This window comes from Globicephala melas, chromosome 5 (assembly GCF_963455315.2).
Source record: "Globicephala melas chromosome 5, mGloMel1.2, whole genome shotgun sequence".
NCBI classification, from domain to species: Eukaryota; Metazoa; Chordata; class Mammalia; order Artiodactyla; family Delphinidae; genus Globicephala; species Globicephala melas.
Window position 1 is genome coordinate 26,633,848 of NC_083318.1, and position 24,050 is coordinate 26,657,897.

The 24,050-nt window shown below is 37.9% G+C and overlaps 1 protein-coding gene across 32 annotated transcripts in view; it reads left to right on the plus strand.

Moving 5' to 3' along the window:
• Window positions 1–24,050, plus strand: part of CAMK2D (calcium/calmodulin dependent protein kinase II delta) — a 275,015-nt gene that overhangs the window by 104,646 nt on the left and 146,319 nt on the right. For all 32 annotated transcript variants that reach the window (XM_060299011.2, XM_060299029.2, XM_060299023.2 and 29 more), the window contains exon 4: window positions 21,261–21,315. In XM_060299011.2, the coding sequence (XP_060154994.1) occupies window positions 21,261–21,315 (55 nt within the window). The remainder of the gene's footprint in view (window positions 1–21,260; window positions 21,316–24,050) is intronic.

A 24,050-nucleotide genomic window follows, 5' to 3' on the forward strand; every position in this document is an offset into this window, starting at 1 on the left:
TCAACCTCAGCTTCCCAATCAGGCTTCCCTTTCATTCATCTAAATTGGTGTTTTTATATTATGCCTGAACAAATGTACAGAATTATTTGAGTACGCTACTAGCTCCTACCTCTGCTGAGAGGATTCAGACATTAGAAGAGTGATGGGTAGGTCAGGCCCTGAAGTTACAAATTGGGAGGCACAAAGAGTGACTGAATGAAACGAGGTTTGCGAGGGTAGAATGGAGAGCTGCGTGTCCGTTTAAGCGTGGACGGGGGTGAGGTTGCTGTTCTTTCTTGCTTTCGGTCCACAAACTGCTGTAGACGAGGGGAACCAGTTCAGAGATTTGGTATTCCTCCCTGCGATTTAGGATTTATTATTTCAAGAGCATTTCAAACTCTGCCCAGGCAGCCCAGGCTTCCACAGTAAAGGCCTAGGAATCAACCTGCAGACCAAAAAATCCTTACACTTTTATAGTTTCTGAAAAAAGAAAAATTCAGATTATATCTTACTTGATAGATATTTTGTAGCAATTTGCCTTCAAGTTTTATACCAAAGTAAGTTTACAGCCTACAGTTTTCAGGGGAAATCTCGTGAATAGCCGGATTATTATTCGCTTGCTGCTAAAGATTGTTGATTATGTGCCCAAACCGAAACAAAAGAGTGCATTCAGCTTTTCCTATGAGGATTTCTGAAATCAAACACGAATGAAACCAAGGGACCAAAGATAAGGGATCACAAGTTCATGAAACTTGCTAATGGGATTTTAAATAACTCCCCTTTATACTAACTTTCACTCAGCTCTCTTATTCTGCTGATATATTTTATTTTACATTATTTTGAAAAACAAAACACTGAGGATCTACTCGATTTTGGATACAGAACTATTTCAAGAAGTGTAGGAAAATCCGTGCAGCTTTAGAATTACACGTGGCCTGCAGAATCAGCCTCATTCATTTATTCATCTGTTTAACAAGTTTTTTTTAAATATCTATCATGTCAGGTACTCTTCTAGATACTGTGATACAGCAATGAACAAAGCTGACCAAAATCCTTTGCCTACTGATTACACTCAGGAGCAGGGGCTGGGGATAAACAAACAAATCCTGTCATTGGTCAGATTGTGATAAGTGAGCCAAGCCCAAAAGGAAATGAGGCAACAGGCTTTGCGACACCCAAAGGAAGAGCCTTTCAGGGAGACTGAGCTGGAAGCTTGCCTGGCATAGCTGAGAGCAGCACGCAGGCCAGTGTGGCATGGCATGATGTGGAGTGAGGGGACAGGAGGTTGTAGGTGATGCTACCAGAAAGGTGACAGGAGCTCGTAGATTGTGATAAGGATCTTCGCTTTCCTTCCTAGTGAGATGGTACTATAGAGAGGTTAGAGCTGCCTAAGACAGATGGGAAGTCTTTGAGAGTTCTGAGGAGAGAAGTGAGCTGATCTGACTTCTGTTTTAAGAGCATCGCTCTGGCTTCTGTGTCACCGGAGGACCGCAAGGGTAAAAGCAGAGACTGGGAGACCCTGTTAGGAGGCAGTTACAGTCATCAGTGACTTGCACTGGGGCAGCAGCCGTGGAGATGGAACACCGTGGTCAGATTCAGAATGTGTTTTGAAGGTAGAGCCAAATATACGGTGGGTTGGATTTGAGTTGTCACGGGCAGACGGGAGTTGGTGATCAATCCTGAGAAGCTGGAAGGATGGAGCTGCCCCAGGTAGAGATGGGCATGACTGGGGTGGGGGCATGTTGTGAAGGAAGATGAGAGGATTAGTTCCTGGCACATAGATTTAAAAATGCCTATTAAACTTCCAGGTAGAGACACCACATAGTCATTGGGTGAGTCTGAATTCAGTGAGAGATCAGGGCTGGAAATATAAAATCAGGAGTTGACAGCACGCAACTAGGAATGATATTTTAAACATTTAACAATTAATACGGCCTGAATACCAACCAGCCACTTAGGACAGGTGTCAACCTTAACAACAGACATGGCTATACAGCTCCCTATCAGCAGAAAGTCCGTCTAACCTACGGTCGCATTCCACTTGGCCCTCCTCCGTCTTTACAGATAAACGACAAAGTTTACCGATAAACCATAAATGCACATTTCCCATAAAAACCAAAAAGGTACTGACTAGAAAGCATAAGCAGGGTACATTTATTTTCTCATTTCTCCACTCCCTGATTCATATTATATTCACTGTTTTCCTTTAGGGGTTGGTTAAATACAAATATTTAGCATATTAACATATTTTTGAAGACTAGTTTGAAAGTACTGGTTTTCAAGTACAACCAACCAGTACTTGAATCCTCTATCTTCCAGTTCTACAACCTATGTTTGCAGAAACAAATTCCTTTTCCTTCCTTTTACTGAAAGCAAAATCTGTGAAACTGAAAATAAGATTACCTCACATCGCTGTGAGGATTAGAAATTCTATACGTAAAGGACCTATCACAGTGCCCATTATTTGTGGTACAATTTCCTACCAATCTCATAAGATTTGAGAGCTTGAGGGGACCTTACCTTCTCTTGTATTCTTAATAATTACTAGTGAATTGTTATTCACAATATCCATGCCACCTAAGTTGGATTTAGAGTCTAACCTGCATTCAGAAATGTTTGGGCTAATATTCATTCACGCTTGGACACTCCTATTCACCGAGAGAAAGTATCAGTGGTTATCAGAGGAAAGACCTTGATTTTGATTAGTTCTTTCTTATGAGTCAGACTTGAAAAGGTGCTTTCTCTTTCTGTGTAAGCTATCAATTATATCTTTATATAAATATTTGCTTTTCCCACCATTGCCCAGTGATTGTGAGCCTATCACCTTTGTCGATAAACTCCTATAAGGACAGGGATTCTATTTCTTTCTTGATCTGATTTTCAGGACCCAGCTCTGTGCACCATTATATGAACCTAATTACAGGGCCAGGTACATGTGTGTGTTGGGTAGAAAAAGTCTGGATCTCTAAGCTTCTGAAGAGCCTGTATATTCTACTCCTCCATGCCACTTTGTCCTGGGCAAATGTGGGGAGAATGCCTGGGCCGTCTTTCCAGATGGGTGGAAGTGAGGTCAGAGACTGGTTTGTTTACTGTTGATTCCTCAATACCTAGACGGTTTCTTGGCACAAATTGGTGCTCAATATTTGTTAAATGAATACATGGAAACAGCAGTACAGTCAGTACTGATTGTACCTCATCGTCATATAGAATTTTGAGGGAAGCAGACACTGAATGAGTATCTCATTTTTGTGAATGCAGCTTCTGACTGACTTACAAATGGCATTACTGGCAAGCTGTGACTGCTATTGGACTAACTGTCTCGTTGTACTTGATGTTGCTTTTTTTCCCCTCCTCTCCTCATTAAAATTATGAATTTTACTTACTTTTCTCCCTCCCATCAAAGAGAATACTGTACTCTCCATTTTATTACTGAGTCATTATTAATTGTTCAGTTCTCTCTTCTTTTGGAAAGGCTCCTCTCCTTGGAGGAATCTCAGGCCCTCTTTAAAGTACTTTTAATTAGTTAAGGCTATCTGTATACTTCCTTTAAAAACCGAATTATTAAAATTCTTTTGAGTCCATTTTTGGTTTTTGAAATTGACCATGGCACAAATGTCAACAGAAATTATTACCCTAGGTTCTAGGAATTTCTGCTACAAACTTATTTATTCAGATGATTCAATTACATTGGCAGTTTATAAAAATTTTGCTGAGACTCAGTCCATTGGGTAGCTCTGTTCAGTCTGCCACCTACCACAGTTTCTTCCTCATTGTTTTTTGTGTTTAACGAATTATGTAATTGAAAGAATATTCTCGAAATAAGAAACATTAGTCCTTTAATTCCAGTGTACTATTGATTTACAATTTTTTTTTTTTTTACTATTTAGACTTAGTTTTGTCCAGTTCTAGAAATAAAGAACTTTTTAGGTTGGTGGAAATGTTCTTCCAACTGTGCTTGAAATTGTTGGGTGCGGTTTTGCTTTGTGTTACTGCTAACTCGGAGCAAGAGGACTGGGTACAGCCGCTCTTTTTCTTCTGTTCTCAGATCATACAGACAAACTTCGCCTAGTTTAGAAGCTTTCTGTTTAGGAGATAATAAGAATTGTAACTTTTCCAAAATGACACTGAAATAACATTTTATTTTCTAAGATTTCATTGCCCTTAAAAAATGAAAACAATAAAGAAGGAATTCACCTTTACTAGAAAGAATTACCTTCATTTTTTATTATATAATATACCTTTCTTCTCCACTCCCTTTGTTCATATGCATCATCTTTACAGAGTTGTTTTTGCCAGGGAGCCCCAAATATGTCATGAGATGATGAATAATTTTAATGCTCAAAGGCTTTGTAGCAGGAAAGATAAGTCCTTCGAGAGGATCAGAGAAGGTGACAGATATCAAGCTCTCTTCAGACAACACTGTTCCATGGCAGGAATCCAGGAGAAAGGTCACCTATAATTCTGATTTTACTGCTCATTTTTAAGTGTAATTTTCACATTTTAGTGTTAATCATAGTTCCTATTAATATTAAATATGGCTTTTTTAAATTAACAAGGCTACATATCTTACTCCTTTTCTCTTTCTTTCCTGAATGTAAGCCAATCTTATTGTAGTTTATAAACTGCAGTGTAATTTGCTAATGTATCTAACACAGAGTCATCGTATGTAGACAGTCTTTTAATAGTGTTTATGATTATACATAACGAATGAAATATTTAGGAAGATTGTATCTGGAAAATGTAAGCTTATAGAGTAGATTGATCAGATGATAACTGATATCTAAAAAAGTTTTATTTTATAAATGGTTAACTACATAGGTTTAATTTCCTCATTGAAAATTAAGTATTTGTGTTTATTAATAACACTTGATTGTAGTGCTAGAGAGCAGATAAATATAATAAAAGAGCTGAGATCCATGATCAATTAAAGCTGCATAAGGAAATAAACACAGTCAGTCATTATTTGCATATTCCACATCTGTTAAATCACCTGCTTGCTAAAATTTATTTGTAATCCTATCAATACTTGGGGTGCTTTTGTGTTCATCCTCAGACATTCACAGACACCTGTAGAGCAGCAAAGAGTTGGAGCCACCCAATGTGCATGGGCATTCCCTGCTGAGCACTGACAAGGCGACACTCTGTCTTCTTGTGTTAGCTCTCATACTCAAAACAAGTGTCTGTCACATTCTATTTAATAGTGCCTGGTTTTGCTGTTTAAAATGGCCCCTAAGCATAGGGCTGAAGTGCTGTCTAGTGTTTCTAAGCTCAGAAAGGCTGTGATGTGCCTTATGGAGAAGATACGATAGAACGCGTGTATTAGATAAGCTTTGTAGAGAAGCTGCTTTCAGGCATGAGTTATAGTGCTGTTGGCTGTGGGTTCAATGTTAGTAAGTCAGTAATATGTATTTAATAAGATGTCTTTAAATGGAAACATGCATAAAGAAAGGTCATATATTCGCTGACCAAAATGTGACTAGAAGCTTGCAGGAAGCTAAGCCTGTATTTCCCATAGGAACAGTGGTTCAGTATTTGTTAACTCAATGTTTGTGGCAACTTTGTAAAACATAACTACCACAAACAATGAGAACTGACCACACTAAGCAATCTAAAATTTGTTGTAGTGAAAAATTGTGGAAAACTGATTTGAAATGAAAGGATCACTTTTAACGGAATGCATTTCTACACAGAATTAACTGCATAATTATTTGAAAAGTATTGATATATTTCTCTACTTCCTTTAGTTTCAAAGAGAGCATCCTTTGGCAATTAATGATTTAAGAGAAATAAGGGAAAGTTTCCAGGTGATAATTTGCTGCCTTATTCATAGGTAGCAATAAACCTATTATTTAAAAACTTTTTTTTTTTACAAATCCCCACAAAAAAAGCTTAACTCTTCATTTGTATAATCAGTGTTATAAGTATTTCTTAAAGTTAGATGCTAGTAGATTGTTCTAGCTGAAGGAAACAGCTAAGACCCATCTAACTCCAGCCTCCTAATTTGCATATGAAGAATGGAGGTCCACATCCATTCTGTACTTTGCCAAGATTGGAGAGAAAGCTGTTTAATAGTTGGTCCTGGGCTAAAGCTTCCTGATTCAGTCAGGTACTTTTCTTCCTCTGCCTATCCATCTGCTGAAACTCTATTGTCACGCATCCTACTGTAACTGCCTAGTGCCAACCACAAGTATTAGAGAATTTATTTCATACAATATTATGCAAATTAATTTATCAAAAGTGTTTGATTCAAAATTTCAAACAACATTTCATAACATTCTTTTTACTTTAGTAATTGTAGTCATTTAATTTAATGATAACAGTAATATATGACATTCATCCAGTCCTTTTATGTATCATGCCCTATTTTGAGCTTTAGATGTATACTATCTCCTTTAATTGTCACAACAAGCCAATGGAAGGATCCCCTTATTATTCCCATTTTACAACTGAGAAACTGAGACACAGAGATTAAGTGTCCAAGATCAAAAGGTTAATAAGTGACAGAGCCAAGATTAGAGCCTAGACATTCTGACTTCAGAGCCTTATTCTTTTTTTTTTTTTTTTTTTTGTGGTACGCGGGCCTCTCACTGTTGTGGCCTGTCCCGTTGTGGAGCACAGGCTCCGGACGCGCAGGCTCAGTGGCCATGGCTCACGGGCCGAGCCGCTCCGTGGCATGTGGGATCTTCCCGGACCGGGGCACGAACCCGTGTCCCCTGCATCGGCAGGCGGACTCTCAACCACTGCGCCACCAGGGAAGCCCCCAGAGCCTTATTCTTAAACATTATATGTAATGTTCTGATACCTAGTTTTAATGTGCTATATTCAGGTAAGCCAAGAGTAAATTTCATTTACTAAAGAATGAATTTATCCACTGCCCAATTGACTTCTCCATTTAGGTGTATGTTTGGCATTTCCTGTGTACTCCCATCTCTTCAACCTCCTCCTCTTCCATCTGCACCTATTCTAATATATCAGTTACTCAGAACAAAACCCTTGATGTCCTACTTGATTCCTCTCCTTCTCTCACATCCCACAGCTAATCTATCAGTGGTTCCTGTCAGCACCTACTTTCAAAATACGTCCAGAGTCTGAACACATCTGCACCTTCAGTGCCACTAGCCTCGTCTGAAACTCCATTGTCTTTCACTTGGCTTTTTATATTAGTTTCTCTATGTTTCTGCCTTTGCTTCCTTACAGTGTTTTGACACGTCACCCACTCCTCACAACCCTGCAGTGAACTCCCATGTAGCTCAGAGGAAAAGGCAAAGCCCTTTACAATACCCTCCTCTAAAGCCCCATATCCTGCCCACCTCACACCCCCACACACTCACATTCATACTCACACCTCTGACTTCATCTCTTGCTACCCTCTCCCTTGTTCCCTCTACTCCAGGCACAGTTTCTCAAACATACCAAGTATAGTCTTCCCTTAGGGTCTTGTATTCCCTCTGTCTTCCATCTGATTTTACCTGAGCCATCCCCATGGCTTGCTCTGTTTATTTCCTCTGGCCTCCCCTCAAGATTCACCTTATCTGTGAAACTTTTTCCAAATACCCTCCCTCTCCCTTTCCTGGTACTCACTTCCCCCTAACTCGGCTTTATTGTTTTTCAGAGCACTTACCACTCTCTTACATATACATTTGCCTATTTGATTGACATTGGTCTGTCTTCCCACATTTGAACATTAGCTTTGTGAGGTCAGGCACATTTTGTTTCCTGCTTCATTCTTAGTACCTGCAATACTTTGCACAGAGTAAGAACACAATAAATATTTACTCAAAGAACAAATGAATTCATTACTAACAACTACTTATTGAGTGCTTGCTCCATGCCTTCAACATTCCATGGTTAAAGAAGGCATATATAAATAACTAGAAGAGAAGTCAGATCTGGCTGCAACTCCTGTGTCTGCTCCATTGATCGCCAGACATCTGGTCGACTAGGCAGGTGGTCACTTCCTCATTATTCCGTGTGCCTGGTCGGAGATAAGAGAGATTTTGCTTCTATCAAGGACATAGAAAAAACTTTAGGACAAGGCAGGATTTGTTAAATATTATTATAGCTAAGAGGGTGTTAATTTTTTTGTTGGAAGTTGAAAGTCAGCTTTCCTGGCAAATTTTAGTATGCCTGTGTCTTGATTATGGGTCACCACATGTCCAATGTTTGAGTTTATGTTTATTTTGTAATTACAGATATGTGGATATATCGTTCTCCGAGAAATGGCTTAGGAGACTGACTTAGCCTAAACCAACCCACTGATATACTGATACCATAATCCATTCATTCCTTTAGTAAGCATTTACCCAGTTTCTTCTATATGCCAGAATATGCTAGTCACAGTGAGTACAGAGAGCAGAAATACAGCACCAGGTTTCAAGGAGCTCACCACCTCGTGGGGCAACACCTTGTTGACTGCTCAGTGTGTTGTTTCATTTGTGTGAGTTCACGTTAGAAAGCACAGGAAGAACAGAACGTTGCTAAATATATATAAAGGCAGGGCAAAATGACATGGCTGACTTTTCTTTTAAGTAAGTAAGAATGTTCATTTTAACTGATTCAGGCACTTAGGGACAACAACAATTCTTATTCTCCATTTCTCTCTTTTTTACCAATTTGCAAGAATATCATTATCTTATACCAAACATATTACAAGGTGATTGAAAAGATTCCGCTTTGTTTTGTTTTGCATCAGTTACATTCAAGCCATGTTTCCATTGTACACCCTGGCTCTGTATGGAAGTTTGATATAATTTCTGGTTTTCTATTCCTAATTATGTATCAGCTCTTAAGATGTGTTACTTCCAAAATGATGAAACTTACTCAAGACTGATTAAGTTTCAGATCTTTATTTCAATGGGTAATTTTTACTTTGTCTTTCCCTTAAATTTACCTGAAGTGAGGCTTAAAGGACTACAGAAAATAAAGGAAGGGGAGTCCATGTCAGGTCCACAGATCATGAGCATCTGGCATTTGAGCTTAAAGGGTAGATAGGGTTTCCATAGTAGAGGCTGGAGTAGGTAACATTCCATGAAAGGGAGCTCTAGGGTCTCAAAGGTCAAATAGGGTCAGTTTCTTAGGGAACTTCCCCCTTAGGGGGAAGTTAGGGAACAGTAGGGAAGTTAGGGAACAATAAGGAGTCCTGCTTGTCTGGAGGATAAAGCACAAACAACAGGTTATCAGTTAGTTACCTCTGAACAAAAGAAGGCCTGGAAATCCTGGCTCATGTGTTGTTATAGTTAATAACAATGAGAAGCTCACTGAAGGTGAGTGAAAGCAATAGGGCTGAAGAACAAAAGATTGAAAACAATCCAAATGTCCTTCCTTAGGGGACTGGGTAAATAGATTGTGGTATATCCATATAATGTGGTACTGTATATCAATTAAAGCATTATATGTCTATCTAAAGTATCAGAGATTTACTTAATCAGTGAGGGAACTAGCAGTATGCCAAAGCTAATTCAGAAACATAGATGAGTAACAGGAGTATACATAGTCATGGAAAGAAAGAATTCTGGAATGAGATTGCTACAGTACTAAAATGATTATTGCTCTGCAGGCAATAAAACTATAACCTTTGCGAATCCATTTCCATCACTGTATCACAACACTCATTAGCATTCCTATCAGGTAAGACTCATTCATACTGTCATCCATTTTGTACAAGTGAAATACCCTAACCCACAGGTTGGCAAACTTTTTCTGTACAGTAGTAGATATTTTAGGCTTTGTGGGCCATGTGAGTTCTCTATCCAATATCATCTGGTTTTTGTTTTGTTTTTACAGTCACTTAAAAATATAAAAACCATTTTTAGCTCATGGGCTGTACAAAAACAGGCTGCTGTCCTGATTTGGCCAATGGGTCAGAGTTGACAGACTCTTTTGATTAGGGCCTAAAAAAAATAAATAATAAATCAGAACAAAGGTACTATCCTAGAGAATTAGAAAATCCTTAGGTGAGCCAGTTAGACAATGTCCTATTATGATATTCAAGGGACATGTATTTGTCCTTTTGTCTATTTGGAGTATATATATATTCTTTTTTTTTTTTAGCCTCTTTATTGGAGTATAATTGCTTTACAATGGTGTGTTAGTTTCTGCTTTATAACAAAGTGAATCATCTATACATATACATATATCCCCATATCCCCTCCCTCTTGTGTCTCCCTCCCACCCTCCCTATCCCCCCCCTCTAGGTGGTCACAGAGCACCGAGCTGATCTCCCTGTGCTGTGCAGCTGCTTCCCACTAGCTATCTATTTTACATTTGGTAGTATATATAAGTCCATGACACTCTCTCACTTCATCCCACATTACCCTTCCCTCTCCCCATGTCCTCAAGTCCATTCTCTAATCTGCATCTCTATTCCTGTCCTGCCCCTAGGTTCTTCATAACCATTTTTTTTTAAAGTGTTAGCATATGGTATTTGTTTTTCTCTTTCTGACTTACTTCAGTCTGTATGACAGACTCTAGGTCCATCCACCTCACTACAAATAACTCCATTTCATTTCTTTTTATGGCTGAGTAATATTCCATTGTATATATGTGCCACATCTTCTTTATGCATTCATCTGTCAGTGGACACTTATGTTGCTTCCATGTCCTGGCTATTGTAAATAGAGCTGCAATGAACATTGTGGTACATGACTCTTTTTGAATTATGGTTTTCTCAGGTTGGAGTATATATGTATTCTTAACAGAAGTGTCTGATGCTATGAAAGTATTTCCTAGGGGCATATGACTGTAGTCATCTGAGGGAATCTGTTCAGCAGGAAAGACGATGTTAGTCAAATGATCACACAAAGACATCATTGCAAGTGTGACCAGCTCTATGAAGGAGAGTTGGGCAGTGCTATGAGAGCTTATTTGGGAGCCAGAGGGGGCTTCCCTGATGAGGTGATGCTGAAAATACTGGGTTGGTCAAAAAGTTTGTTTGTATGGAAAAACACGAATGAACTTTTTGGCCAAACCAATACATTCTGAAGGATAGATGAGGGTTAACCTGGAGAGGAGGAAAGAGGATGCCAAGCAACAGTATTAACAATGGCTTGTTATGGGAGGGAACGAGTACCAAGTCTCAAAGAGGACCTCTGTTGCTAGAGGCAAAGAGGGAGGGAAGTTGAAGAGGGAGAGAGCCTTCTGGGTGGGTGGCCAGGCTAACCTGTTTTCCAGGGCCGTCCTGGTTTATTGGTGTGACCATTAATCACCCTCTTTCACTCTCACAGTGTCCCAGTTTGGGTGATAAATTATATGATACGTGGGTCATGTCAAGGAGTTTGCTCCTTAATATCAAATCAATAGGAAGCCATTGAAGAATTTTAAGCTGGGCAAGGGTGATATAATCAGATTTGCAATTTGAAATGATGGCTGCCTTGTGGCTATGGATTTGGTAAGTCACAGGGGATGTTAATGTTTACTAGGAAATGTATCTTTTAGGTTGAATGACTTGTTAAATTTTCTCAATAGCAAGCCAATTCAGGAAAAAAGAAAAATCAGGGAAATACGTTTGATGAAATCGGTTGGTCAGTGGGTAACGACTGCTGGTTTAGTAGCCCCATATAGATGAAGACATTTTATAGTGCATTTGGTTAGAGCCAGTGGCCTGTTTAGATGTGTTTGCCACATAGTAACACGTTCATATGCTCCCATAGCTGTGGTTAGTGAGATGACCATAAAATGTAACTATTGGGATATGCTTTAGCTGGGACTCTGATCATGTAGAATTAAGAGTCACAAAATTAGCAAGATGATTTTGTCCCAAAGACTGAAAACTGTATGAGGGCCGGATCACCACTGACCTGTTGACAGTTATATCCCCAGCATGTAGCACTCAGGAAAATCAGCTGAATAACCGAAGAAATGAACTACTCCCCTCTACCAAGAACTTTGTTTCCTGAAAATCTTAGGTAGAACATTTGTAAAGCTCCTTAAACATGTATCCCATTGGCTTAGAGTCTCTGACTGAAGACTTAGGTCAAGATTATAGAGGTAAAAATATTTACCAATAAATCTGAGATGTATTTAAAGAATATATTAATATTTTTTGTTCAGGATGAAAGGTCAGTTTGACATAATATTTTGCTTAGGAGTAGACATGGCAGAATCAGTTTCCATCAAAAAAAATAAAATGAATTAATGCCATGTAGTTTTCATTGAGAGCAAATTTAAAGATGTATCTTCTTCATTCATTTTTTCCAGCATTCCTATCTGGAAAACAAGAACCAGGAAGAAAACTTAATTAAAACTGAGCAAGAAGATATTAAAATTGTTATGATATGAAAGAATCAAATCAGATTAACTATTGTCCTGTAAGGAATTTAGGTGCTATAAATACAGGGCATATACATAAATATTTTAAATAGGATTTAGAACCCTCTAGGAGTATGATAGTAATAAAATGACAGAAACTCATACTGCTTAAATTTGGTCTTTAAAAATTAATGTATTTAGGGCTTCCCTGGTGGCGCAGTGGTTGAGAGTCCGCTTGCCAATGCAGGGGACACGGGTTCGTGCCCTGGTCTGGGAAGATCCCACATGTCGCAGAGCAGCTGGGCCCGTGAGCCATGGCCGCTGAGCCTGCGCGTCCGGAGCCTGTGCTCCGCAACGGGAGAGGCCACAACAGTGAGAGGCCCGCGTACTGCAAAAAAAAAAATAAAATAAAATAATGTATTTAAAAATGTCTCTTCTAAAAAAGAAAACTAAATGTGAAAATCTATCAAAGAGAAAATCTTCAACTACTGGGTTAATATCTAAACTGTGAGAAAATTGCCAACTTTTAGCGCCTGTTATTAGTTTTCCCTTTCCCGTTATTTATAAAATAACAAATCTTATGTCATAATCTCTGCAGAGTGCCCTCTGTTCTCCCAGTGGTCTCTGAATGTTCATTTCTCCTTGTGCTAACTGCAGTCTGGCTTTCTCTTGAGTGTGCTATAGCACTGGACAGTGCTGGCTGTTTTCTCTGTCCTCCACATAACCCTGAACCTGGTGGTGCACAGGTGTTTTCTTGTTCTTCACTACTTTTACATAACCACTGTTAATACCTCCTCCCTCAGTGCCCCACACCTCCATCTTTCCACCACCCCATCTTTGAACACATTTTCTCAGATTACAGCATCCTATACTACTCAGGGCCACAGTTTCCCACCATTGTCTTGGTACACCTACTCATTTATTGTGTTATATAAGAGCTGACTTACTATGTTCTCTCCTTCCCCACTTCTAACTATCACTGTCGATGGCTTTAATTAGTCATGTAGAATTGTCTGTGTCACATCCTGGCCTCTCACAAGCTGTCTTCTTTCTTTCAACAATTTTTTCTTCTACTCCAGGGGTCAGCAGACTTTTTCTGTAAAGGGCCAAATAGTAAATATTTTCATTTTCATGGCAGTAGTGTCTTTGTTGCAGCTACTAAACACTGCAGTGCTAGCTTGAAAGTGCCATCGTTAATATATCAACAAACTGACATGGCTGTGTTCCAGTAAAACTTTTATTTACAAAAACAGGTGAAAAGCTGAGCAGGGACTTGAAAGAGATGAGGCAGTGAACCATAGCTGGGGAAAAAGAGTTCCAGGCAGAGGAGACAGCAAGTGCAAAGACTGAGGCAGGAGTTTGCCCCCAGTTCTTTCTCCAAAGGCAACAAAGAGGCCAGTGTGGATGGAGTGTAGTGAGCCAGGGGAAGAGTGGTTGTAGGAGACGCCAGGCAGATAAATGGTGGGGACGGAGATGGACTTTGTGGGACCTCGTAGGCCATGAATAGGATTTTGGCTTTTACTCAGAGGCAGTTGGAGAGCCATTGGAGGGCTCTGAGCAAAAGGGCAATAATCAGATTTTAGTCTTAACAGGATTATTCTGGCCACTGTGGTAAAAGGAGAATGAGGGGCAGGGTAGAAACCTAGAAAAATTTTTTTCCTTATGTATTTTGAAGGACTTGCTATCAGATTGGATTTTCAGCATCAGAGAAAAGAGTCAAAATTACACTGAGGTTTTTTATCCTGACCAACTGGAAAGATATGAAAGACACTGGATAGAGCAGGATTTAGGGAGAAGACTGAGTTCTTTGGGCTTGTTTGCTTTGAGACGTCTATGAGGCAAGCAAATGCACCAGATGTTTGAGATGTCTGGCACTCATTATAACTTCCTTGATTTCATGATAAACGGGCAATTATTCTTTACTTTAAAAGAAGAATCATTGACCTAGGTGAACTAACTGTTCCATTGAGGGCTTAACCAAAGTCATATTACCAGGTACCTTGTGCTTACTGGCACTGACTAGTATACCAGTGCCTGTAGCTATATATATTAATATCCTTTATTATTCCAGTGATATCCAACTCATGAATAAGTTCATAAATAACTTTTATGTTTTTCCTCGATTTTGAGCCTAAGATTAGAGTATGTTCTTTTTCATGTGCTTCATGTTTGTGTATATTATCCAGAGGAAATAGAGTGATATCTTTAAGTACTTTCAGTATAAAAATAGTTATTGAAAAATATTGAGAAAACATAATACGAATACAGTTTTACATTGCATTTTTAAAACATTTTAGTAGAATTTTAAACTCACCTAGTTCCTGCTTATGGAGTGAATCAAGTTTGGAAAAATACTTTATGCAAGAAATGAATTTTCAGAAAGGGGTTTGAAAGATGAGAGCATTTGGGCTGGTGTATCTCTAGGGAAAATGCAGTTGCAAGTGTTAAGATAATATGGTAGTAAGTTGCAAAGAGAGGATGATCTAATAAGTTTTCTATTTATTCTGTTCTCCAGGGCTGTTGTCAGAAAAGCAACGCATCTGCCCAGTACATTTTTGAAAAGGACTTATTTTTAATTTGTCAAGATAAACATTTTAAGTTTTCTCTCTAGTTGTTTGTTAAAAACAGATCCAAAATAAAATGAAGTATGTTTTAAATTTAAATGTGTTGGAATGTTGAAGAAGGAAAAGTCTTAAATGTAGGGGATTATATTCAACCTTGTATTGGTAATGAATGTATTGTTTATTTCCCATACTTTTTATTAGCTATAATCATCCAGAAATAGAGAAATGTAGAAACTTAGAGTTGGAAAGGATCTTATAGGATCCTCTTATAGAATCATGGGACCCAGTGCTTATCAAGCATTTTTCTGTGATCTGTAGTTTTTTTTTTTTTTTAAAGTGTGCTCTATATATGTATAAAACTCAAACAGAAGTTTCCCAAAGCTTTAGTGGTTACCTGAAATATGAAATGCACTTCAGTATATTTTATTCTTATTTTCAATACTGCCTTGATTTGCACTTAAAAAAAAATCCTTATCTGGTCCATTCTTTGGCATGATACAGACTCCTTCTGTGTGATAGTCCTAGTTTATCATAAATAACGTAGCTTTTGATTAATCTTAAAATATAGTTAAATACTGTACTACTTTAATCATTTAATGTGTTGGTTTCTTGCTGGTTAAATATGGAGCCACCGGAGCAGCCTGGTGGGCAATTAGCAGCAATAGGGCTTTTCTTTTTGACCCAGATTATAGCAGCCAGAGTGGTAAAATGGTACTGGAATCGACAGTGGGTATTATAGTGGTGCTATTCAGGTAAGAGCAGAGGAATTACAAATGGCCATTTTTTGTCTACTTCACCAGACACTCTTACACATTTAATACATAGTATATAGGTGTGTGCATTTTGTATAAACTCAACAGAAGGACGGTATTAGCTCAAAGCTCTGTTAGGTCCTTATAATTAAAGTACAGTGTGAAAGTGCACCATCTAGAGATTTCTTTAATATGCAAGTCATCTGATGACAATTGCTTCTCTTCCTTTCTTCATATTCCTATTGTTTAAGGATATCCATGAGTAATCTCTGATTAGCTTTATATAAGTATTAGAAGATGGAATAGCAGAAAGATATGGTAAGAAGAGAAAAATGAAGAAAGTTGGAATCACTTATTCAAATATATAAAATAAATGATATTGATGCAGAATTGAAAGAGGAAAACTTTTTTAAATAAAGGAAACTTGAGATGATTACTAACTTTTCCAAGAAGTGAAAATGTGCAAAAAGGTAATCTCAAATGATTTTTCAAAGAAAACAAAGACTATTTCTCGATATTACTTGGTTTAGTAATAAGTCTGTCATTTCCTGTCACATATATAATTTTATTAAAAATGAGCAGGAAAGGCTATTAAAAGAACTATCCATTTACTTGTCTATTTCATTAAACATCTCTGAAATTCTATATTTAGTCATTTATGACTTTCATGCAAAAGAATTGATTGTTCTCTCATGTTCTTTTGGTGTCATGTGATCAGTGTCAAACTATATGGTGGCCATATAGTTTGCAGTTATTAGTCATTTCTCCTCACTTTTACCATCTTCCCAGGTTGTAATTCTCCCAAGTAATAGATATTTTGACCAGCCAGAAGCTCCTTTGAATAATATGAGCTTGTAAATAGATCTGGACTGTTAGAAGACATTGTGATTTCTTCTAGTCAGCCCTGTTACTAACCTGATACTGTAGATATTGAAGCTAATCTAAACTGGATTTAGGATTAGCTTCAGGAAATGAGGTGATAATTTTGAGAATAAGGATGGAGATCATGGTCAGCTGAGTTGATATGCTTTGACTTTCATGATTGATCTTGTGTTCCAGTGGCTTTTTTTGTGTATTTTAAAAATAGTTTTAAAATGGGTGGCATTTCCCACTGAATTTTCATGTAATAATTATGTTTGCTTTTTTCAGAAAGTTCTTAACTTTAATAACTTTTTCATATTAGCAATGAATTGCTTTTAAATATAATTTAATGTTAATATTAAGTTTACAAAGATTTTCCTGTCACTTCAGAAAAAATATTTGAAATTTTATTGAAACAATTTTTTGATTTCTGGTACTAAAGTTATTTTCATTTTTGAGTAGTGGATAGTGGCTTATTTGGTATTTATTAATGGGTCATATCGCTCAGTATATTGTCAAAATATGTATCTCTTATGCAACTTTAGAAATTTCTGTGTTCAAATATCTAAAATTAGAACAAACTGTAGTTTCTGTGTCTGATCAGTTTGCCTTAGACAGCTAAGTCAAATTTCCAAACTTTTTATGCCCAAATTTTAAAAGTTTCTTGTTAAGACAAGTTAATAAAATCAAAATATAAATGCTATAATACTACCGACTTTGACAATAACAACAAAAGAAATATCTATATATCTTTATCTGCTTATCTTAATACTTAATTTAAAATAAAATAAACTATATATGCATGGCTTCATATTTCAAAGAAATAGAGTGCATATATTTTTCAAATACACACAACCTAAATTATTATTATTATTTTTTTTTGCGGTACGCAGGCCTCTCACTGTTGTGGCCTCTCCTGTTGCGGAGCACAGGCTCCGGACGCGCAGGCTCAGCGGCCATGGCTCACGGGCCCAGCCGCTCCGCAGCATGTGGGATCCCTCCCGGACCGGGGCACGAACCTGTGTCCCCTGCATCGGCAGGCGGACTCCCAACCACTGCGCCACCAGGGAAACCCCTAAATTAGTATTTTTATACTGGGGAGATTTTTTAAATGGTGTTGCTTTATTAAATGTATTACTCATGTTATAAGAAATAGAGGTTAAGGAAAACAGAGCATCTATACAGGTTTACCTTCAGTTTTCTAGAAATGTTAGTTTTATTTTGAGTTTGGTTTTCAGTGCTTCTTTGTTTACTATCTGAAAAGTTTTCTCTCCAGAAATGACCAGGTTTGTCACAAAAGAGCCAGGAGTAATGGTTGAGGTGAAATTTCTCTCTAGAGTGTTGCCATTTGATTGTTATAATGTCTGAAACTAGTAAATATATATATATATTTTAAGTTAACAAATGAACTCAACTTTGGCATCCCTCTTTTGTGAAGGCTTGACACATTGCATGGCCTAACTTGGCTAATGCTTGCTCTAGCTGTGAAATATAATTAACTGCTGATGAGAATATAAAAAGTATCTGACTTAAATGCTGCCATATTTGCATCCCAGTATGTGAATCAAACCCAACTACCTCAATCCTTGCAACATAGCCAACTAAAAATGCAAAATCTACCTCATTTCTAACCAGGAGTATTGCTTAGAGCTGAGAACCAGTGATTAGAGGATGCAATACAATCTGTTCTGTATGAATTACTGTTAGTATTATGATAACACTGGCAGCATTGCCCTACTATGTTTAGTTTTAGGGATTTATACTAACTCTGTCATTCAAGAGAGAGAGGAAAAGGATTAGGCCTTGGGTCAGCTAAACTTTGGAAATATTTTAGCCTCAGAAGCACCTTTTTCCCCATTATAAATCACATACTTAATGTCTTAGAATTTAAATGTTTATCCTAGATAACTGTTACACTGTTTAGGTTTTTGAAAATGTGTACGTATTTATCCCAAGTAAAGATGATGCTAGTTTTTTTCCACTGTATCATAACAAAATTTATTCAGAATTAATCTTACCTGGTCAAATGGCTGGTTAGAAATAGTGGAGATTATTTTAGAATGGTGTGATGCAAAAGGATTGAACTTGGTCAGGCGGTTTTTATCTTTAACCATTATCATGTACTTGCTGACAAAATGCTGTTGTGAAACTGGTTTTGACCCCAAACAATGTATGTGTTTGATTATCAGGCTTGAGCAACTCTTGACTTGTTCAAAAAATAACTTACTTCCAAATGATGATTAATTCCAAGTATTAATAAGGTAGTGGTAGTCAGACTAAGAAAACTTTATTCCAGATATAACCAGAAATTAGTACTGCTTCTCCACTTGTACCTGAAATATCCACCTCTGTTTAGCTCTATAACTCTGATCTGAAAACCTGAGATCTCATCTCCAATTGAAGATTTTACCTTGAGACAATGTGAGAAAAAAGTGGTCACTTCCTCCAGCTCACGTTGTGATTTTTGCTTTTCATTTTAACTTTGATAGCATGGAAATCCACCTTATTTTCACAGAGTAACTGTCTGAGTTCTTCAAGTAGCCATACCATTATCTGAACTCATTTAAACACAGGTTGTGTTACAGCTGCTCAATGAGATATTTGTGAGTCTGTGTCATATAAGAAAGCCAGTGAGTTATCACCCATGATCTGGCTTTCCTTACTGTGCTGAATGACTGAGCAGAAGACTCATCATTGAGCTAAACTTTTGATTTTCTTTGGTGGCATAAGTTTAAGCAAAGGTAGCAGGCAAGTTAAACTCATGACTGCAGTGTAAGCACACAGCAGTCTCCCTCTCATCTTTAGTGTCACTCTGAATTTATGGATGAAGCATGTGATCTCTGATACTGGCAAATTGAAGAATACCCTTCACACAATTAAAGTTACAGGAGAATTATTTGCATAGCAATCCTTTTGTTTCAGACATATATAAGTATACTGAGCTTTGATGAAAATGTTTGTCTAAAAAGTGGGGAGAATGCCTAGCACCTGGTATAGTAAATGCTCAAAACCAATTTTATGAAAGACTGTCTACTATTTGCCAAGTCTCTGTGAGGGATGCAAAGACTTAGGAAATATGGTTCCTGTTTGATAGTGTTGATGAGAAAGAAACTCTGTGTCCTGAAGAAAAGACAGGTATTAGAGTTCGTTAATAAGAGTAAAATAGGCTGCATCCATAATTCAAAGGTGACACTATGAGAAACAAATAAGATAAGGAAAGGGATGCTGCAGCGTTTACATTCCGCGTGCTCTAGAGACAAATAGAGGAGCTCAGACTGAGCTGCAGTGGCCACACTCCCAGATGCCTGCATCATGGGCCCCCTTCTCATGTTCATGGTAACAGAAAACTTACATTTTACAAATGATAATCCATAATTATAGGTGAAGCAAAAGCCTCTCTTTCTCTACTTAGGAGAAATTTCTGGAGAGGAATTCAGAAAAGATTTTAATAGTGAGCCAAGGATGACATCTGAAGGGGATGGAATTGGATTGTAAAGAATGGACATTCTATTATGTCTGTGACCTTGGGAATGTCATGGGTACTACAAACTCCCTTTGTGGATTATAGTAGCTTGTGTGACCATCTAAGTGTTCTTTTGAATCCACATTTTCCATATTGATGGTCATCACTGCATGGGGAAAGTACTAAGGACTGGTCGTAGTAGAAATCATGATCCTTTTTTGGTGACTTTTCAAAAGCATTTGTGTCCTATGAGTTTGTTGCTTTTCTTGGCCTCCGTTGCTCCCAGTGAAGGCCAAGGCCCCGTAAGTGATTGGATACTTAGGAAGTTTACCATCTAAGGGAGTCAGGGGGCTTAGGCAAAAATAAATAGCAGGAAAAAAAAGTAAGTGAGTTTTACACGTGTGGTTATTTTGCAGTAAACAGTGAGTGCTTTAAATTCAGAAGAGAGAAACTTTGGTTTGGGCTAGTTATCACTGAACGTTTAGCTCACTGGAAAATCTAAAGTAGTGTTCATATGCTTAATACTAAATCTATTAAAGTAGATTATTTTATTAAAAGTTCTAGTTTATTAAAAGTGGGCTTCCCAGGTGGCGCAGTGATTGAGAGTCCGCCTGCCGATGCAGGGGACACGGGTTCGTGCCCCGGTCCGGGAAGATCCCACATGCCGCGGAGCGGCTGGGCCCGTGAGCCATGGCCGCTGAGCCTGCGCGTCCGGAGCCTGTGCTCCGTAACGGGAGAGGCCACAGCAGTGAGGGGCCCGCGTACCGCAAAAAAAAAAAAAAAAGTTCTAGCTGTACGTTTTTGGCTGATGATTTGGTAAATCGATTTTGGTGACTTTCTCTTAGAGATAGCATAATAAAAACTGTTTCGGCTGGCTGGAGAGTGCTATATAGAAGTTTCCCAGATAAAAGGGAGAGGAAGAGGCATGGAGTCCATTTACTAGACTCTTAAGACCTGGACTAGGATATTAGCAAAGGGAATGACAAAGAAGAGACTGTCAGTGGAAGAATTGCTGGAGCCTGGTAACTTTGGACATATGGAGATAAAGCAATTATTGACTTTTATTTAGTTTTCACGTGGCAATACGCGAATTATTTTACTTGTATTGTTTTATTTAATATTCTCAACCGTTTTATAAAATATAAGAAGTGTTATCATTACAAGTTAATTAATTTGCTTAAGATCACACAGTTAATAATTATCAGAACCAGAACTTAAACCTTGGGTCTGTCTGAACCGAAGCCTTGCCATAAAGGATGCTGACTCATCAGAAACTAAAATAGTGTTGCTAACATTTTAATTGAGGAGACAGATGCCTATTAAAAGTCTTGGCTCAATGTTGATTGTTGGCATACATATAACACAGACTTTCTTCTCTTTTTCCTTTTGTTTTAGTGCGACTTCACGACAGCATATCGGAAGAGGGCTTCCATTACTTGGTGTTTGATTTGTAAGTACAACATACTTTGTGTTTGTTTATTTTTGCTGTCTATTTGAAGATCTTGAATTAAGGGTGATTTTTCTCCAAGTTATAGTCCAAATGAATGACCCTATAATATTTTTAAATGTTCTTCAAATTACATTCAACTCTAATTCTTTTGAAATGAGGCGAATGCTCAGCAGTGTTTATTTAAAATTTAAGTTAATCTTCATAAGGGAAACAGTTATGAGTCTGTTTCCTTTGGGATTGTTCATTGTGATATCATAAGTAGTTCTCAGTTTTACCTTGGGGTACAAAGATGGCTGATTATACATAAGCATAATTTTCCATTGAATTTTTTTGAAGTGTTTGTAACCTATTATCTTATATAAAAAGAAGGCTCAAGGACCCTTGAGGTTGGTTAATTCAGGGGTTCAACAACATCACCAAACTCCCATCTTTTACCCCAGCTCACTGGCTTTGTTCTCACACTGGCATGGTTCAAATTATTACATGGAGACATGGTAATTTATAGTGGAAGACATTGTCTCTCTCTCTCTTTTTTTTAAGAGTGAAAAATTCACCTAGTAAGCCTCCCATTTTTCATCTCATTGGCCAGGGCTAGGTCACATGCCTACCCCTCGCCAATCACTGGCGGGGAGAATGGAGTCATCAAGATTGACTTAGACTAATCAGGATTTATAAACCAAGCTTCTATCAATAAGAATGAAGGGAAAACAGTGCTCTTGGGGAGCAGTCCACAGCATCCCCTCTGGCTGGATGGGGTATAGTGAGACAGGCCATACACTTTGCTGCTAGGGGTTAAATAAGAACACACTTTCTGAAAATCAAATTGATACTCCATATCAAAAATGTCCATTTCATTTAACTTAGTAATTTTCCTTCTCAGAACAAAGTACAGAGAAAGTATTACCCTAAATTCAGATAAAGTTTATACTGAAAGCTGTTTATTGCATTGTCCTTTATAGTGGGAAAAAAAAGAAAACCAACTTATAAATCCAATAATGGAATCAGTTGCATAAATACAGTACATTCATATGATGGACTTCTCTGTAGTATTTAATGTGATATTTGGGGAATAGATAAGAAAAAAATTATTATTTCATGTAAAATGTGTCTAATGACAGGTTAGTACTAAGTTTGGTTAATTCAGCCCTCCAATGATGTCATTAAGAAACCAAGTGCATTCCATCTTTCTCTGTGTTCTTTGTAGTATGTGGGTTTGTCCTCACCCTCAGGTTCCCCTTAATGTTCTCAAGTTTGCTGCCTCATTTTCAGGTATCACAGTGACTTCCAAAGGCAGAAGAAAAGGAAAGATTAATCCCATTGCATATATTTTTATGTATAGGGAAAACCTTTCCCAGCAGTCCCTCAGAAGATAGCTGATAATGAATTATTGTTTAGAATTGCTTCTCATGCACATGTCTGAACCAAGTAGTAGTAAAGGGGATAGAATTACAGCAATTGGCTTTGACCAATCATATATTCAATCTGTAGCAGGAAGGGAAGTCTTGCCTGTTGGATAGGCAACCAAACATGTCTGCCATATTGGTGTTCCACATACTTGCTAGAGAATAGACACTAAATCTCTGGATACGCACAGTCCTACTGCACAAGGTTCTTTCCACAGTCACATTCCATTCATGGCTTGTCCATGTGGCTGTAGGTTGGCAACACTCCAAGTTGCACTAGTTCTTCTTTTCAAGTCTTTCTCAAAGCTCATATTTTCACTTTTACCGTTGTTTTTTCTTGATGTTCCAGCATTCCTTCTTTTATTATTTCCTTTCTTTAAGAATTTCCTGTAGCTATTCGTTTAGAGTATAGATGTGCTAGCAACAGATTCTGTTTTCCTTTTCTGAGACTGTCTTTATTTCCTCTTCATTTGAGAAGGATATTTTTGCTAGATATAAAACTCTAGGTTAACGGTAATTTTCTTTCAATGTTGGGCCAATTCCTTCTGGATTCTTTTGTTTTTCATAAGAAATCTTCTATCATTCTAGTTGCTTATCCCCTAAAGATAAGGTATTATTTCTCTCTGGCTGCTTTAAAAAATGTACCTTTGTCTATAGTTTTTAGAAGTTTGACTATGGTGTGTGTCTTGCCTTGAATTTCTTAGAGTTTATCTTATTTGATATTCACTTAATCTCTTGAGTATATAGATTTATGCCAAATTTAGGAGATTTTTAGACGTTGTTTCTTTGATTGCTTTTTCAGCCTCACTTTCTCTTCTCCTTCTGGAACCCTGATGACATGAATGCTAGATCTTTTATAGTCGCATAAGTCCCTGAGACTCTGTTCAATTTTTTTTTCCCCCCGGTACGCGGGCCTCTCACTGTTGTGGCCTCTCCCGTTGCGGAGCACAGGCTCCAGATGCGCAGGCCCAGCGGCCATGGCTCTTGGGCCCAGCCGCTCCGCGGCATGTGGGATCTTCCCGGACCGGGGCACGAACCCATGTCCCCTGCATCGGCAGGCGGACTCTCAACCACTGCACCACCAGGGAAGCCCCTCTGTTCAATTTTTAAAAAATTTATTTTATTTCTTTTGTTCAGATTGGGTAATTTATATTCTCTTTTCAAGTTCACTTATCCTTTCCTCAGTTGTTTTCCATTCTGCTGTTGAGCTCATCAATTGAGTTTTTAAAATTTTATTAGCTACTGTGTTTTTATCAGTTCTACCATTGACTTTTGGTTGTTTGGTGTATCCTCTATTCCTTTGTTGAGACTTCCTACTTTTTTTTCATTTAA